At 54.6% G+C, this 17443-nt stretch overlaps 1 protein-coding gene across 14 annotated transcripts in view; it reads right to left on the reverse strand.

The window, feature by feature from the left end:
• TIAM1 (TIAM Rac1 associated GEF 1) overlaps positions 1 to 17443 on the reverse strand; it is a 442353-nt gene that overhangs the window by 137636 nt on the left and 287274 nt on the right. For all 14 annotated transcript variants that reach the window (XM_055127804.1, XM_055127797.1, XM_055127802.1 and 11 more), the window contains one exon: positions 3820 to 4270. In XM_055127804.1, the coding sequence (XP_054983779.1) occupies positions 3820 to 4270 (451 nt within the window). The remainder of the gene's footprint in view (positions 1 to 3819; positions 4271 to 17443) is intronic.

Genomic DNA, 17443 nt, shown 5'->3' on the forward strand with positions numbered 1-17443 from the left:
CGTCACTGGGTGTGTCCCAAAAGTCACTCCCCAAAAAAGACCAAATCTGCTGAACATTCTGACTTTCCACTTCACCTTCCCATTCAGGACTGTGAGATGCCACCCTGCTCTGGCTGGAGTTTCCCTGACAATGGAACTTGGCCGCCATGGCCTGAGGAGACTCATGCTTCTATGATGGGCCCCAACTTTGTGCATCGTCAGGATTAGGGACAGCCCAGAAAGTACCTCAGAAAACGGAGCTGCAGGAGGGAGAAAAGAATGGTGTGGAAAACTTTGCCGATGGTGTGGAAAACTTAGGCCCCTGTGAGAAACGCCCTGAGAAGATAAGGCTGCCCCAGGCAACAGAGAGACCAGGCTGGGTCTGACTGGGGAGAGGGGATGGGAGAAGGGGCGTCCTACCCCCGCCAGCCGCACAGCACAGCACCTAGTAGGTACAATCTAGATGTGATGCAGAACAAGCTCAGAAGATCACCTGAGAGAAAGAGGCCCTGCTCACCCACAGGAGGGGCGTCTGTGCCTCACAGGCTAGATCCCTGCCTCAAGAAACAGCCCCCTCGTTATCCCCCCACCTCCCAGCTGCTTCTCACAGAAAGCAGGAAACCTGTTGTGCATGTGTAGAAACGGTTGGGATGCTTCTCCAACGGGACATTGCAATTTCACATCCATGTGAACACTTTGGCATCTCTTTTCTAAAGATGATAATGTGGTATTTCGAGTCCAGCACGGAAAAACGCAATTCGAAGTTAAATAAGAACACCCCGGGAGGCCTTCTGTGGAGAAAATGCTGTGGCTGTCAGAATGGCCCGTTCTGTTCCGACTTCCCAAGCGCTGAGGCAGGCTCTCGGGGAAAGAGAAAAGGAGCTACGGCAGAACCTGACTCCTGCCAAGACATTCTGGGAAGTGGGTGGATGAGACGTGAGAAACGGGCGACTCCGGGAAAGTAGACCTAGAGGGAAAGAAAAGCAGTGGCCCGTCCCCGTGGGGCTGTGAGGACAGGCCCTTGAGGCCCAGGCCGCAGTACGCTGACCTGGCAGAGGAGAGAAGAGAGTCCCGTGGGGGCACTGGGTGACGCCCAGGAACAGTCCCCTTTTCCTCACACAGGGAAAGGCAGCCTTTCTTGCTGCCATTACAACTGGGTCGGATCCAGGGGGCTGGAGCGATAGCACAGCGGGGAGGGCGTTTGCCTTGCACGCGGCCAACCCAGGTTCGATTCCCAGCATCCCATAGGGTCCCCTGAGCGCCGCCAGGAGTAATTCCTGAGTGCAGAGCCAGGAGTAACCCCTGTGCATTGCCAGGTGTGACCCAAAAAAAACAAAAAACAAAAATCTGGGTGTGATCCAGTGGGGAGGACAGAGAGTCCTGAAGCAACTTGTGGGCTGATGCTGACGTGTGGAGGAAGCCGCTCTCCATGTACCCAGGGGGAGCTCTGCCAGAATCCGCATCCATTTGGTGAACGCTCTCGTGTGACAAACGCTCTCTCTCCAAAGAGCAAGCCACGTGCGAGGAAGATGGGCCCTTGGATGACGTCACCCAGGAAAGAGCCACCGTGCCAGTCTGAGAAGGTCGACCACCGTGGGTAGGGAGAAACCAGATCTACTGTCCTGAAAGGCCACACTGCCACCGGGGGTCTCTGTGGCACGCAGCAGCCGTGGGTTCTAGTCAACAGGCCCCAGGTACTGGAGCAGTGGCTCTCTGAAGCAACGGATCATGGGCACCACCCAAACTCTGCTTGTCCCCTGGACACTGCACAAGGCTCGGAGCTGTTCCATGCCACTAGGCCTGGAATGCCACACCGGCCTCGGCTGCTGGACTCGTTTCCAGCCGCCTCATGTGTGCATCCCACCGGGCGAGTCCCGGGTTCCTCCTGTACTTGTTCACCACACGTGTCAGCCAGACTACGGAACCCAAACGGACTCACTCTGCTCCCATCAAGAGGGACCAAAAGTCTGAGCCAGCTCTAGGAGTTCCCAAGAGTGATGTAACTTCTTCTTCTTTTTTTTTATGCTTTTTGGTTCACACCTGGTGATGCTCAGGGGTTACTGCTGGCTCTGCACTCAGGAATTAGTTCTGGCGGTGCTCGGGGGACCATATGGGATGCTTGGAATGGAACCTGGATTGGCCATGTGCAAGGAAAATGCCCTACCCGCTGTGCAATCGCTCCAGCCCCGAGTCATGAAAATTCTACACCACCAACAGTGCCGGGACTAAGGAGAATGCACGGCGAAGAACTCAGACTCCTGTTTCAGGAGCACCTGTGACAAGATTGTGACTGGAAGCATCTGAATATTGTATTTCTTTCTCTGTTTCTGTTCTGAAGCCATCCCCTGTGGTGCTCAAGAACTACTCCAAGTCTGGTGCTGGGAAAAAGGGGGTTTGGGGAGAGGGTCACGCCCCGCAGTGCTCGGGGGACCAGCTCAGGGCTCCCACATGTACAGTGTGAGCTCAGTCCTTGGAGTTATCTCCCCTGACTAAATAGTACACAAATGAATGAAAACTATTTATACGCATGCACACCTCTATGCGCGCACACTCAAATATACAAGGGGCGACTGTAAAACAGTGACTCTCCACAGATAAGCAAGCACACAATAAGCTGGACATGACTAAGTGTTAGGCTGGAAACCCCGACACGAATGCTGTCCGGTTGTCTTTGCATTTATCTAATAAAATTGGCAATTCCAATAGGATTTGAGTGAATTATTTCTGGCCCCCCCCCCCCAACATTGAGCACTGAATCAGAGGCAAGCCCTGAGCACCATCGGATGTGGCTCCCCAAACCAAACAGAGTGTGGCTGACTCAGGTTCCATCCCTGACACCCCAAATGGTCCCCCAATCACCACCAGGAGTGACCCCTGAGCACTGCTGGGTGTGGCCACTCCCCAACCCCCGCCAAACCCCACAAACAAAGGAGGAAAAGGAGGAGGAGGGGGAGGAGGAGGAGGAAGAGGAGTGATACTACAGCGGGTAGGGTGTTTGCCTTGCATGTGGCTGACCTGGTTCGATCTCTGTCATACCGTATGCTCCCCTGAGTACCATGAGGATTAATTCCTAAGTGCAGAGCCAGAAGTAACCCCTAAGCATCGCTGGGTGTGAGGAAGAAAGGAAGGGAGGGAGGGAAGGAAGGAAGGAAAGAAGGAAGGAAGGAAGGAAGGAAGGAAGGAAGGAAGGAAGGAAGGAAGGAAGGAAGGAAGGAAGGAAGGAAGGAAGGAAGGAAGGAAGGAAGGAAGGAGAGTCTATAGTAAATGTCCTGCATGATCTGCAATAGTGGGGTGTGTGTATGAGTGTGTCTGTGTATGTGAGTGTATGAGTGTGTCTGTGAGTGTGTGTGTCTGTGTATGTATGTGTGAGTGTGTGTGTCTGTGAGTTAGACTGTGTCTGGGAGTGTGTCTGAGTGTGAGTATGTGAGTGCGTGTGAGTGTGTCTGTCTTTGAGTGTGAGTGTACGTGAGTTTAAGTGTGTGTGTGTGTTTATGAGTTTGTCTGTATGTGTGAGTGTGTGTGTATCTGAGTATGTGAGTCTATGTGTCTGTCTCTGAGTGTGAGTGTCTGTGAGTGTGTGAGTGTCGGCATGTGTCTGTGTGTGAGTGTGTGAGTGTGTGTGTCTGTCCGTGTGTGTGAGTGTGTATTTGCCTGTGAGTGCCTGTGAGTGTTGTCTGTGTGTGTGTCTGTGTGCGCGCGCATGTGTCTGTGAGTGTGTGTGAACGTGAGCGTGTGTGTGTCTGTGTGTGCGTGTCTGGGTGTGTGAGTGTGTGCGTGCCTGTGAGTGTTCGGGCATGTGCGTCCGTCTGCGCGTGCACGGGTGCGTGCCGCGGGTCCTACCTTTCAGGGACACCCAGTAGTGCTTCCACTTGCGGCGCGCGGCCGACTCCACCTTCTTGCTCTTCTTGTGCACGAGGAAGTTCTTGACGGCGAGCGCGCCCGCCTTGCGCACGGTGCCCTGCGCGGCCGAGAGCAGCAGGTCGGACTGGCCGGGCGAGCTGAGCGTGCCGCTGCTCTGCTCGTCGCTGTGCGCCGAGCCCGCGTCCTCGGGGCTCTCGCTGTGCGTCGTGCTCAGCTCCAGCTCGCGCCGAAAGTTCTCGTACACGCCCTGGCGCGCCGCGTCGCCGCCGGCCGAGCTGCTGCCGCTGTCGCTGCCCACGAAGGCGCGGCCGGCGGGCGGCGAGTAGCTGGCGGTCGTGGCGTTGGAGCGCCGGGACAGCAGGTCCGCGTCGGTGGCGGCGCCCTCGATGCCGCTGTCGGCGAACTCGCTGCCCTCGCCCGCGTTGACATCCTGCGGGGCCGGCAGGGACACGCGTCAGTCAGGCGGGGAGTGCCCCGGGGGCGGCGACAGGGGACCCCCCCACCCGGGCCAGACCCGTCCCGCCTCCTCCTTTCCATCACCATCCCCGGAGCCCGGAGCCCCCCACACCCCGTGCCCCGCACACGCCCCCACACCCCGCGCCCCGCACACGCGCGAAGGGTTGCAAGCGGTTAAGAAACGTTCCTCTGGCCCTCATGGAGCTGCTCTGGGACCCCACTCTGCAATCAGCTCCCCAGAACACCCCTTCTCTCTCCCGCCCTGAGCCAGCCCCCCTCAGCCCCGCCTGGCAATCCTGCAAGCTGAGTTTTTCCGCTGGACCGGGTGACAGGAGATAACAAGGTCTTTACAGTGCACCCCTGGAGCTCTTAAAACATCATCATCATCATCATCATCATCGTCACTGTCACTGTCATCCCGTTGCACATCGATTTGTTCGAGCGGGCATCAGTAACGTCTCTCATTGAGAGACTTGTTGTTACTGTTGTTGGCATATCCAATACGCACGGGTAGCTTGCCAGGCTCTGCGGAGCGGGCTCAATACTCTGGGTAGCTTGCCGGGCTCTCCGAGAGGGGCGGAGGAATCGAACTCGAAAGGCGAACGCCCAATCTCTGTGCTATTGCTCTAATAATAATAATAATAATAACAACAACGCTAACAGGGGCCAGAGATAGAAAAGCAGATAAAGTCCCTCCCGGGCTCCATAGCAGGCATCCCGGATATATGGCGCCCAGGTACCACCAGGAGGACTTCCCGAGCACAGAGCCAGGAGTAACGGCTGAGCAAAGTACTTGGATAAGAGTCTGGAATGATGCAGCAATGGAGCTGGCGCAGGCCCCCTGCCCGCCCCCACCACACCCACCCACCAATGACATCACCTCTTATTTTACAAGTTTAGGGGTCGGAGCGAGAGTACACCAGGGAGGGCACTTGCCTTGCATGAGGCGGACCCGGGTCTGATCCCCCCCATATGGTTCCCAGAGCACTGCCAGAGTAATTCGTGAGCACCTAGGCAGGAGTAACCCCTGAACATCACCAGGTGTGACCCAAAAGTGAAGCAATTAGGTAAATAAATTTTTATTTCTTTGGCTGGAGCGATAGCACAGTGGGTAGGGCATTTGCCTTGCATGCAGCTGACCTAGGTTCGATTCCTCCAAGAGGCCCCGAAAGCTATGGAGAGTATCCCGCCCGCACAGCAGAGCCTGGCAAGCTACCCGTGGCATATTCAATATGCCAAAAACAGTAACAAGTCTCACAATGGAGACGTTACTGGTGCCCGCTCCAGCAAATCGATGAGCAACGGGATCAAACTCATCCTATTTTTTGGTTTAGGGGCACACCTGGTAATGCTAAGGTCTTAACTCCTGGCTCTGTGCTCAGGGGGTCCCTCCTGTTTGGATTCATATGGGGGTACAGGGGACATAATGGGGCGCAAGAATGCATACCAGGCAAGCACCTTACCCTCTGTGCTATCTCTCCGGCCCCTACTTTGCCCTTTCAAAACTGGGATCCTGGGAGCCCCTGAAGCAAGGGACTTGCTCTCCCTGGAGGCCAAGTGACAGCTGGGGGCAACTGCCAGGAGGTTCGGGGTTTCTGTTCCCAGTCAAAGCCCTTCTGGGGTTCAGTGTTCTGTGAGCACTAGCTCAGTGCACCAGGCGAGCGTTTCCAGGGCCCCAGGACAGGGATAATCTTCCACCCGAATCCTAATTTCTCCCAAGTGCTGGAGGCAGCGGCATAAACAATCATTAAGCCACGACAGCCATCTCAGAAGGGGTCACGGCCAGCGGGGCGGCTGGACGGAGGAGCAGGGAGACTGGCTTCCCGCCAGGGCCGAGAACACGGGTCTGCCAGAGAGATCGCGTGGGGCCTTCTCCACTTCCCGAGACTTTCATCTCATAAGTAGCTCATGTCTGATCCCAAGTGGATACACGGACAGGAGATTCCGAACTACTGTACAGAGTGGGGGCCTGGAGAGATAGTCCACCAGGTAGGGTGCCAGCCTTGCACGTGGCCAACCCCTGGTTCTAGCCCTGAACATCCCATATGGTCCCCTGAACGCCACCAGGGATCAGCCCTAGTGGAGGACCAAGAGTAAGTGAGCACCGCCGGTGTGGCCCCCAAACCAACAAAAGGAGCGCTCTGGGCTCGATCACTGCTGAGCCGCCCGGGAGACCCAATGGGCCCAAACACACCAAGTCAGCAATGCAGAGAGTTCTTCTCTCCACCAAGCTCCCTCAGTCCCCTCTCCGTCACAGCCCTCCAAGGTCACCTGCGCCATGACACCTTGAAGAGCCAATGAAGGCGGACACGGCCAGACAGGAAGACAAACACTGCATGATGCGTCTTGCAGATGCCACACAAAGAAACCTGCACCGTGGTTTGGGGGGGGGGGCAGGGGGAGTTGTCCCACCCACAGAAGCATGGCGGAGAGGAAGGGTGGCGGCAGAGGCTAGGGCAGCAGGCGATGCGGTGCCAGGGCCCAGTTCTCAGGTTGAGGAGGAAAAGTTCTGGCAATCCCAGCATGGCGCAGTGTGCCCTTGAAAACTTGGCTTAGAGGGTAGATGGGGTACACACACACACACACACACACACACACACACACACACGCACGCACGCACACACGGGTAATTATGGGAGGTGACGGAGGTGCTAATTAACTTGAGTGGGTAATCATTTCACAATGTATATGGATATTAAATCATCATGCCCTACACCTTTAAAAAGACAACAAAGAACAGAGTCTTGCCCAGGGTGGGAAAGAGCATCTTCCCAGCCGGGAGGCCTGGCGCGCGCCCCCTCCACCGGCTGCTGCACGCACTGTGTCTGGGAGCGTGGGAATGGACTTCGTCCGTCCGCACCAACCCTGGCCTCGTCACAACTTTCAGGCAACTCCCCAATGCTTTTCAAGTTAAAAGGGGGGAAAAAAAGAAGGAAAAAGAAAAGGTGGGATAACGGGCAGAACGTGTGTGTGTGTGTGTGTGTATGTGTGTAGGAGTTAAGTTTCTGGAGCCAGAGAGACGGTACAGGGACTAAGGGGCTTGCCTTTTATGCTGCTGACCCTGGCTTGATCCCCAGCACTGCATGTGGACCCCCAAGCACAGCCAGAGGTCACTTCTGAGTCAGGAGAAGGCCTTGAGCATCGCTCAAGAAGCCCCTTCTTTAAAAAAGTAAGTTTCTAGGGGCCAGAGCCAGAATCCAGCAACAGGGCACTTGCTTTGCATGTGGCCAACCTGGGTTCAATCCCTGGGCCCACATATTCCCCCCTGCCCCCACCAGGCCCCACCAGGAGTGATCTCTGGGTATAGAGCCGGGAGTAAGCCCCAAGAATCACCAGATATGGCCCCCAAACCAAAAATAAAATAAAAGCTTTTAGGGCCAGAGAAGTAGTACAGGGGTCAGGTGCTTGCCTTACAAGTGGCCGGTTTCCGACACTGCCAGAGTAAGCTCTGAGCACCACTGAGTGTACCCCCAAACAACAAAACAAATAGTACGACAGCTAAAAAGAAACAGGACGCTCCATTCTAATCACCCTGAGACTCCCACTTTAAGCCCTGAGCACTATCAAATGTGGTTCCTACACCAGAAAAACAAATAAAAATACGTTTCTAAGGGAGCGTCCAGAGACAGCTCAGGGGTGGAGCCCCTGCCTTGAGAAGAGCAGGTTTGATCCCCGGCATCCCTTATGGACCCCTGAGCATCACCAGGAGTGGGTACTGAGAGCAGAATCGGAAGGAATCCCTGAGCATCGCTAGGTATGGGGCCCAGCCTCCCCCTGCCAAAAGTTTTTTAAAATTAATAATACTAATAATAATAATGATAATAAATTAAAAGGACAATACGAAAGTTTCTAGGGCCTACTCCATTTTCAATGCATTCCTAGTCCCTGGGATTTAGAGAGATCTAACAGGAACGAAAAAGCGATAGCTATGTCTCACATCTCTGCCCATGATCAGAAAGGGTCTCGGTCTGGTGGGCCAAACTCTTTCAACCCACAGGAAAACTCAGTAAGTACCTTACATCTCAGGCTCGTGTGTGTGTGTGTGTGTGTGTGTGTGTGTGTCTGTGTGTGTGTAGGTGGGGGGGATGAGGATGGGGGAGGGGGTATTAGGCCACACCTAGCTGGGAGCTGGGCTTAATCGAGGCTTCTTCCAGGACCTGTGCTCAGGGGTCACTCCTGGCTGTGCCGAGGGACCTTAACGGAGTTCTGTGTTGGCCACATGCAGAGCAACCACCCCCCTACACACAGACACACAGACACAGACACACAGACACAGACACACACAGACACAGACACAGACACACACAGACACAGACACAGACACACACACACACACACACACACACACACACACACACACACACACACACACACACACACACACACACACTGTTCGCTCTGCCAGGTCACCTGGTTGCATTTTGAATAGAAGGTGAGAGAGAGTCTGACGGTCCGAGATCATCCAGGGGCACGCTGAGTCAAGGGGGAGGAGACCGTGGTGGTCTTCCCTAGCGACTAGGGCCACTTTCCTCGGTCCCCAACCTTCTCGGGAGGAAGCAAAGGAACCTGCCACAAACTCCCCGCCTGTGGTGGTGGGAACTGAACTCGGGCCCCGCAGCAGGCAAGGCCCGTGAGCCACGGCCCATTCCAAACTGAGAGACGCACGGAGTGGAGAAGCTCCTGACCCCCTCAAGGCAGGTCCGATGGGCAGGGGGTGATCCCCAGGGCTCCAGAGGAGGGGGGAACCCTGGAGAGCCCCCAGCGTCCCGGGTCCCGTGTGGAGGATGAGGCTGGGCACAGGGCCGCAGGGCTGGCACCTGGGGGTGGCAGACGGAAGGCGGGACCTGGTGCCTTCACTACCCTCCACTCTTCATTCTACGGCAGGCCCGTGGCTCGGCCCAGCGGCCTGGCCATTCCATGTCCACTCCATGTCCTCCCATCTTTGCCCATGGTGCTCCTCCTAGGGGTCCCTGGCCAAGAGCTGGGCATCTATTTGCCTTGCAGAGAGAGAGAGAGAGAATGAGTGTGTGTGTGTGTGTGTGTGTGTGTGTGTGTGTGTGTGTGTGTGTGTGTCTTCAAAGAGGAGGACAGAGGCAGAGAGCTGGCGAGCCAGCCCTCCAGAACAAGTCTCTTCACCGTCCCTAACACCCCCACAAACACGTCACCCCTTGCTTCCCAGACGGCCCCAACACCTGCGCAGAAACAAAGCCAAAAGCTGCAGAGACACTCACCTCTAGCCCGGGTGACCTGAACATCTGCGCGGGCGCACCAGCGCTGTCCGCTCGCCGCGGCTCGGCTATGTGTGTGTGTGTGTATGTGTGTGTGTGTGTGGTGTGTGTGAGCCCAGGACTGCCACGGAGCTGGGCCCAGGGGTGGTGAGCGCAGCGCTGAGGCCTGCGGGTCCCTGCATACTTCGGGAGACGCATCCCGGTGTCAGCGCTGGGGAATGCTCCCCACCTGGGACTGTGGCCGACTCCACCTTGTCTCACAAGTGGTTAAGCAGGCCGGGTGACACCCCAGACGTGACGTGGCCCCGTCGGGCTGGGTAGCTCGCTGGCTGCCCAGCCCCCATCTGGTCATGAAGCTGGGATGTCCCAAATACCCAGAAGCCCGGGGGCTGGCCTGGTTAAAAAAAAAAATGACAGCCCGAGGCGACGCTTGTCACCTCCTGGTCTGCTTGGGGGCACGAGCCACCTCCAACTCCCTCTAGAGAGAGGCTGTTGGGATCAGATGCCCCAGCACACTGCGAGGTCTCGGGGGCCTGAGGACAAACAGAAACCAGGCCCTCCACGGTGGTGAGCTCCGGGCTCACCCTCCGAGTATCCCAGGAGGCCGCATTCCAGTGCAGGGATGGCCCCGGCATTCCTGGAGGCCCGGACTCAGCCCTTGGGGACGGGGCTTCCAGCTGCTCAGGAGAAAGGCAGTTTTACTATGCAGAGAACATTCTGGAAGGTAGGCTTTCCCAGAGCGGCACTGCCCTCTGAAGTCTCTAGGAAACTCCACCCTCTGTTACCCCCCATCTCCGGCGCCCCCGAGAACCCTGCAAGCTCTTCACAGGTGCAAGGAAGCCAGGAGACCAACCCGGGCAGGCGTCCCGAGCAAGCTCAAGCGTCTCTACAGAGAGGCTGAGAGGCAGTACAGTGGGGGGAAGAGCACTGTCTCACCTGAACATGGTCTCCCCCGCTCAAACCCTGCCAAAAGTGATTCCTGAGCTCTGAGCCAGGAGTTGGCCCTGAGCACTGTTGGGTAAGGCCCACAAACAAACAACAAACAAAAAGTTCCTGCAGCAGATCCAAAGTGGATCCCACCCACAGAAGGCTGAATGGATCCTGGACTGTAAACCACGGGGCAGAGGAGGTAGAGGGAGACAGTTAGGCCCCATCTAGAGCGGAAAACAACAATATCAAGAGGGTGGGTGAGGGAGTTCCTGAAAATGGCAGAGATGCGAGAGCACCAAGCCTTCTGGCCCAAGATAAAGGACATCCAGGGCCGTCTAGAGACTTCGAGTCCTCGCCTCCCTGGACCAAGTGCCCCCGGCCCAGCTGTCTGGCCACTGACCAGTTTCCATCCCACTAACTAGTTTCCCAAGAGGAACAAGGTCCACATCCCTCCTGGAGAGGTCGGGTCTGGAGCCAACCATGGGACAGCTGTGGGGTCGGCGCCTTCAGGGTTGGGTCGGCTCAAAGACGCCCGTTTTAGCAAGCCCCGGGACACCGCCTTGGAAACTTGGTGGGCCGGTGCCTCCGCTGGCACCAAGGTGGGCACTCAAGGTGGTTCCTGCAGGGAACATTGTATGACTAAAACATAATCACGCAAGTTTGTAACTACAAACTTATTTGTAAGTAACTCATTAAAATGAAATTAAAAAAAAATTGGATTGTAGGGGCTGGAGTGATAGCACAGCAGGTAGGGCGCTTGCCTTGCATGCGACTGACCCGGGTTCGAATCCCAGCATCCCATATGGTCCCCTGAGCACTGCCAGGGGTAATTCCTGAGTGCAGAGCCAGGAGTAACCCCTGTGCATCGCAAGGTGTGACCCAAAAAAAGAAAAAAAAAATTTGGATTGTAATGATCACTCTGGATAAGAACTTCATGCTGAATGTAGATAAAGGAACAAACACGATCACCTCTCAGTATGTGCTCTGCAAACCTTAGTGCCCAAAAGGAGAGAGAGAGAGAGAGAGAGAGAGAGAGAGAGAGAGAGAGAGAGAGAGAAGGTAAGTAAGTACCTGCCATAGAGACAGGCTGGGGAGAGGGTGGTGGGAGGGAAATTGGGGGCACTGGCAGAGGGATGCATGTTTGAACACTGTTTGACTGAATCTGACCATCATCAGCTTTGTAACTCTTTATCTTATGGTGATTCAATTAAAAAAAAGAAAAGGAAAGGAAAGAAAAGAAAAGGAAAGAAAAGAAAAGAATGAAGGAAAGGAAAAAGAAAAAGGGAAAAAAAGACATACAGATAGACAACAAGAAAAAAAAACCACCCTGAATTCTAGAGGCCAAAGAGATAGTATAGTGGATAAGGCACTTGCCTTGCACATGGCTGACCTGGGTTTGATCGCTGGTCCCCCAATACCTACCAGGAGTGACCCCCGAGATCAAAGCCAGGTATAATCCCTGAGCACCTCTGGGTGTGGCCCCAAACTAGCTAAATCAAATTCAAATTCTCATGTTGCCAGTTCTATTTCCCATGTCTCCACAATGAACCCCTTAATACCTGCCCCAGCCCAGGACAATCCGGCTCACTCCTTTTTCCCTTTCCTCAGGGCGAATTTGCCAGGAAGCCCTTTGGGCCTAATTCACTTAGAATTCTCTCCCGGACAGCCACGGGAACTGGAGTCCTTTAAACACTGAAAAAGAAGGAAAATGAGGGCTGGGGAGAGAACGAAGCGGGCAAGGTGCTTGTCGCACACAGCTGACGGGCTCCTATCCCGGGTACCACATCTGGGTGTCCCCTCCCCCCACCAGCAGGCACCAGCAGGAGTGACCCGAGTGCAGAGCCAGGAGTAAGCCCTGAGGACAGCACTGTGTGACCCTCCCCAGACCCCTCCCCAGCAAAAGAAGAGATAGAGACAAAAAAGGGCCTCAGACGTAATTCCGAGGATGCTTGAGGCCTGGCCTCAGGTAACTCCAGCTCCTGACAGGGCTCATGAGTCATCTTCCTCTTTCCATCCGCTCAAACCCTGTCCCCCTCCTCCCCTTCCTCGCCGCCACCTCAAGAGGGGGCCGCTTCACCCCTTTCGCCCCTCTCCCAAGCCCCCGACCCCCATTTCAGCCACAGGCTGGCTCTCCTACCCACTGGATTTGTCCCAACCGTGCTCCTCATTCCTTCCAGAACTCCTCCTCCTTCTTCCCCAGAACGCACTGAGTCCCCGTGAGACGCACAGTGGCAGAGCTGCTCTTGGCGAGTTCCAGTCATGCCACGGTCGCAGCATCCACCCCTTCCACCAGCGCACCCCGTTTCCCTCCAGCCCCCCAGCCTGCCTGCCTCTAGAGTAGACACTTGATTCTTCTTAGGCCCCGTGCTTTGCAGCACTTTTCTCTGTCACTGTCACAGTGGTCCCCTCTGTCCATCTGCTCTCCTTCCCTCTTCTTATTTTCTTTTTTTTTTTTTGCTTTTTGGGCCACACTTGGCCATGCTCAAGCCTTAGGAGACGGTTAGGTACTGGGGATCGAGCCCAGGTCGATAGCCCATGCAGCTAGCTGCATGCACGACAAGCACCCTGGTCGCCTTACTATTGCTCCATCCCTCTAGATCCCTCTTCCAAGTCACACACTAACTAGCTTGCACCATCCTTTCCCCCTGCCCCACCTCCACACCAGCCCCGCTGGCCTCAGGGCTGGCCTGCAACACCTGGGGCTTGGACCCACTTACAAGTCAAGGCCAGCTCCCTTCCTTCCTACAGGCCCCGCCACTCAGAGGGACCAATCCCACCAGCCTGCTTGAAACAAAACACACACACACACTCCCACCCCACGCTGTTTTACCTGGTCTTCCTCACCATGCCCCATTCTTTTGTCCAGAGCATGTCATTAACATAATGTCAATTGTCTGCACACATGCACACACACATACACATATACATGTACACACACGCACACAAGTGCATGAGCGCACACACACACACCATGCCATTTTTACCTGGTCTTCCTACCCATACCCCATTCTTTTGTCTAGAACATGTCATTAACTTATAATGTCAATTGTTGGCATGCACACACACACACACACACACACACACACACACACACACACACACACCACAGTTTTACCTGGTCTTCCTACCCATACCCCATTCTTTTGTCTAGAGCATGTCATTAACTTATAATGTCAATTGTTGGCATGCACACGCGCGCGCACACACACACACACACACACACACACACACACACACACACCCTACAGTTTTACCTGGTCTTCCTACCCATACCCCATTCTTTTGTCTAGAGCATGTCATTAACTTATAATGTCAATTGTTGGCATGCACACGCGCGCGCACACACACACACACACACACACACACACACACACACCCTACAGTTTTACCTGGTCTTCCTACCCATACCCCATTCTTTTGTCTAGAGCATGTCATTAACTTATAATGTCAATTGTCAGCATGTACACACACACACACACACACACACACACACACACACACACACACACACACCATGCTGTTTTACCCGGTCTAACTATGTCCCATTCTTTTGTCCAGAGCATGCCACTAACTTATAATGTTAATTGTCTGCATGCACGCATGCACTTACACACACACACACACACACACACACACACACGTGCGCGCGCGAGCATGCACACACACATGCACACACACACACACACCCGGTTTCACCTCAACTGGCTCCTCCACAAGTTCGGGGATCTTTTCGGAACAGGTTCCTCCCAGGTGCCAAGAATAGCGTCTGGCATGGGGTGGGTGCTTCAGAGAAAGCGCTGCCGAGTCAACCCGCTGGCGGCTGCTCACCCTCTCAAGGAAAAACAGCAGCGCGCGCACACATTTTCGCCCGATTTAAAGGTTGACTCATTTCGAGGGCTCGGCTTCCCACTCAGCGCGGCTCGTTGGGGTGACAAATTACTCCTCACCAGAGGCTTAACTTTGCAACATTCAACCTGCCCCCGAGGAGGCCGACTTTTATCTCAACAACGTCTTTGTCATTATCTTTACAGGGTGGGGTGCAGGCAGCCCCACCCGGGTCCACCGGGGGCACCAGACAGTCCCTGGAACCCCACTGGAAGAAGTCCTGTGGGGTGTACCCTGAACGCCCCCATCTTTATTTTTAAATAAATAAAATATTGGGGCCGGAGCGGTAGTACAACAGGTAGGGCGTTTGCCTTGCACGTGGCCGACCCGGGTTCAATCCCCGGCATCCCACAGGGTCCCCCCAGCACCGCCAGGAGTAACTCCTGAGTGCAGAGGAAGGAGTAACCCCTGACCATCGCTAGGTGTGACCCCAAAAGCAATAAATAAATAAGCTATTAAAAGAAGGTAAAGATGACACACTGAGCTGGTTTATGAGCCCAAGTGGACTCTCGAATGTGGGTGGGGAGCGGGGGAATGTCCATAAGGAAACCAAATGAGTGCTTCATCTGGTTCTGCTTGGGCTTACAAAGGCTCAGGCGACCTCAGAAGCTCCTCTGCCCCCTCACCGGGCCTAGGAAACCAAGGAGGACACAGAGGGGGGCACAGCGTGTGTGCAGGGACACGGACTTGGTTGGTCCCTGTGTGGGCACTAGGCGAAGAGTGAGACTCTCACAGGCCTGAACCTCTGTACTGAACCCCTTGGTACTGGCACAGAAAAGGAGCTGCTTGGAGAAAGTAGACCAAGGTCTTAGATGATGTTATGCGTGCGTGTGTGTGTGCGCGCGTGTGTGTGTGTGTGTACATACGCGTGTATGTGTGCACGCGCGCACTTAAGTATGTGCATGTGTGCATGTGTATGTATGTGCATGTGTTGAAGAAGGGAGCGGGGATCTACTGTCCTTCCTCTTCCAACAACCTGGGCAAGACCAGGACGCCCACCACACCCAGCAGGCCCCCACAGACAGTGTGTGCAGAAGCAGCCAGGAACCCCCGGGGGTCTTCTGGGAAGCCAGAAAGCGGGGAGGTGGGGGCGGTATTTCCAAGCACATCAGGCTGGGCCTCCCAGCTCACAGCTTTATTTCTGAAATAGTTTTATGAGAACACGCCGGGGGCTTGCCGGGGCTGCTGGAAGCAGTGGGCATTGTTCACACTCGTTTCTCCATTTTTAGTGCCCGACGCGCATCCAGGTTGGACCCCCAAGGACAGGAGCCCCTTACGGATCTGTGATCCCATTTGGCGAGTCCAAAGGGGTCGGGGGAACGGCTGCTCTGTCCAGACGAGAAAGGGACAGGGGAGAGAGAGGGGATTCTTGTTGAAAGGGCCAGGAATACTGCCCCATGGTTGGCAGCCTGCCTCATGAGCTGGGGGAGAAGGCAGCTGGGATAGAGAAGGGATCACTAAGTCAGTGATGGTTGGAGGGATCGCTCGTGATGGGAGGTGAGTGCTGAAAAGTAGATGAAGGACCAAACGTGATGGCCTCTCAGTATCTGTACTGCAAACCATAATGCCCAAAAGTAGAGAGAGAGTATGAGGGGAAACTGTCTGCCATGGACGGCAGGGGGAGGGTGTGGAAAGGGAGGGGTGGGAGGGATACGGGGACACTGGTAGTGGAGAATGTGCACTGGTGGGGGGATGGGTCTTTGATCATTGTATGATTGAAACTGACACATGAAAGCTTTTGAAACTGTATCTCATGGTGGTTCAATAAAGAAAGAAAGAAAGAAAGAAAGAAAAGAAAGAAGAAAGAAAGAAAGAAGAAGAAAGAAGAAAGAAAGAAAGAGAGAGAGAGAGAGAGAGAGAGAAGAAAGAAAAGAAAGAAAGAAAGAAAGAGAAAAGAAAGAACAGAAAGAAGAGACAAGAAAGAAAGAAGAAAGAAAGAAAGAAAGAAAGAGAGAAAGAAAAAGAGGGAGACGAGAGAAAGAAAGAAAGAAAGAGAGAAGAGAAGAAAAGAGGGAGAGAGAAAGAAGAAAGAAAGAAAGAAAGAAAGAAAGAAGAAAGAAAGAAAGAAAGAAAGAAAGAAAGAAAAGAAAGAAAGAAAAGAAAGAAAAGAAGGGAGGGGGGAGGGAGGAGAGAGAGGGAGGGAGGGAGGGAGGGAGGGAGAAAGGAAGGAAGGAGAAAGGAAGGAAGGAAGGAAGGAAGGAAGGAAGGAAGGAAGGAAGGAAGGAAGGAAGGAAGGAAGGAAGGAAGGAAGGAAGTCGGATGAACCCGCTCCAAAATGAGTCATCTCCAAAGAGAGGGGAAGGTGCTCATCTACCGGTGGCTGACCCCAGTTCAGTGCCCGGCCCTGGACCTGGTCCCCTGCGCACATCCAGGAGTGATCCTGAGGAGAATCAGGAGTCAGCCCTGAGCACAGATGGAAGGGCCCCAATTACCACACACCCCCACCAAAAAAGCGATCTCAGTATTTAACTTACCTGTCAAAAAAAGGAAGATCAAAGGGAGAACAGGAGGATGAAGAAAAGAAAAGATTAGGGGGTAGGGAGATGGCTGAGAGGCTGCAGCATGCAGGAGACCCAGGTTCAAACCCGGCACCACCTGGTCCCCACCATAGCCACTGCCAGGGGTGACCCCTAAGTATGTGCTCCTAGTCCCCAAACACTGTGGGGTGTGACTTACCCCCAATAAACGTACTTAGTAGGTGACCAAAAGGGGAAGAAAAAAATTTAGGAGGATTTTTATATGAAAAAGTTTGTTTCCGAAACAAGTAACCTTCGGGTCTTGCACAGAAGCTTCAGTCTGAAGGTGCGGCTAGATGTGGCCCTGGGGCCTCCCCTGAGACCCTCGCCGGTCTCTCCACGAGCCCAGGACTCTTCAACCTGACGCAACTGAGTGACCAAGTGACAGCGTTGGGAGGGATCCAGCTCCCTTTGCCGCTTGTTTGGTTTGGTTTGTGGGGGTCCCACCCGCCGGTGCTCAGGGCTGACTCCTGGCTCTGTGCTCAGGGGGCCCTGAGTAGCAGGCAGGAAGGGCCGGCTCGAGCGCATTCTGTCTCCTACTCTGCCTCATGCTTCCCGCTCTGCACCCTGCTGTGAAGAAGTCCTGGG

This window comes from Sorex araneus, chromosome 2 (genome assembly GCF_027595985.1).
Source record: "Sorex araneus isolate mSorAra2 chromosome 2, mSorAra2.pri, whole genome shotgun sequence".
Taxonomy (NCBI): domain Eukaryota; kingdom Metazoa; phylum Chordata; class Mammalia; order Eulipotyphla; family Soricidae; genus Sorex; species Sorex araneus.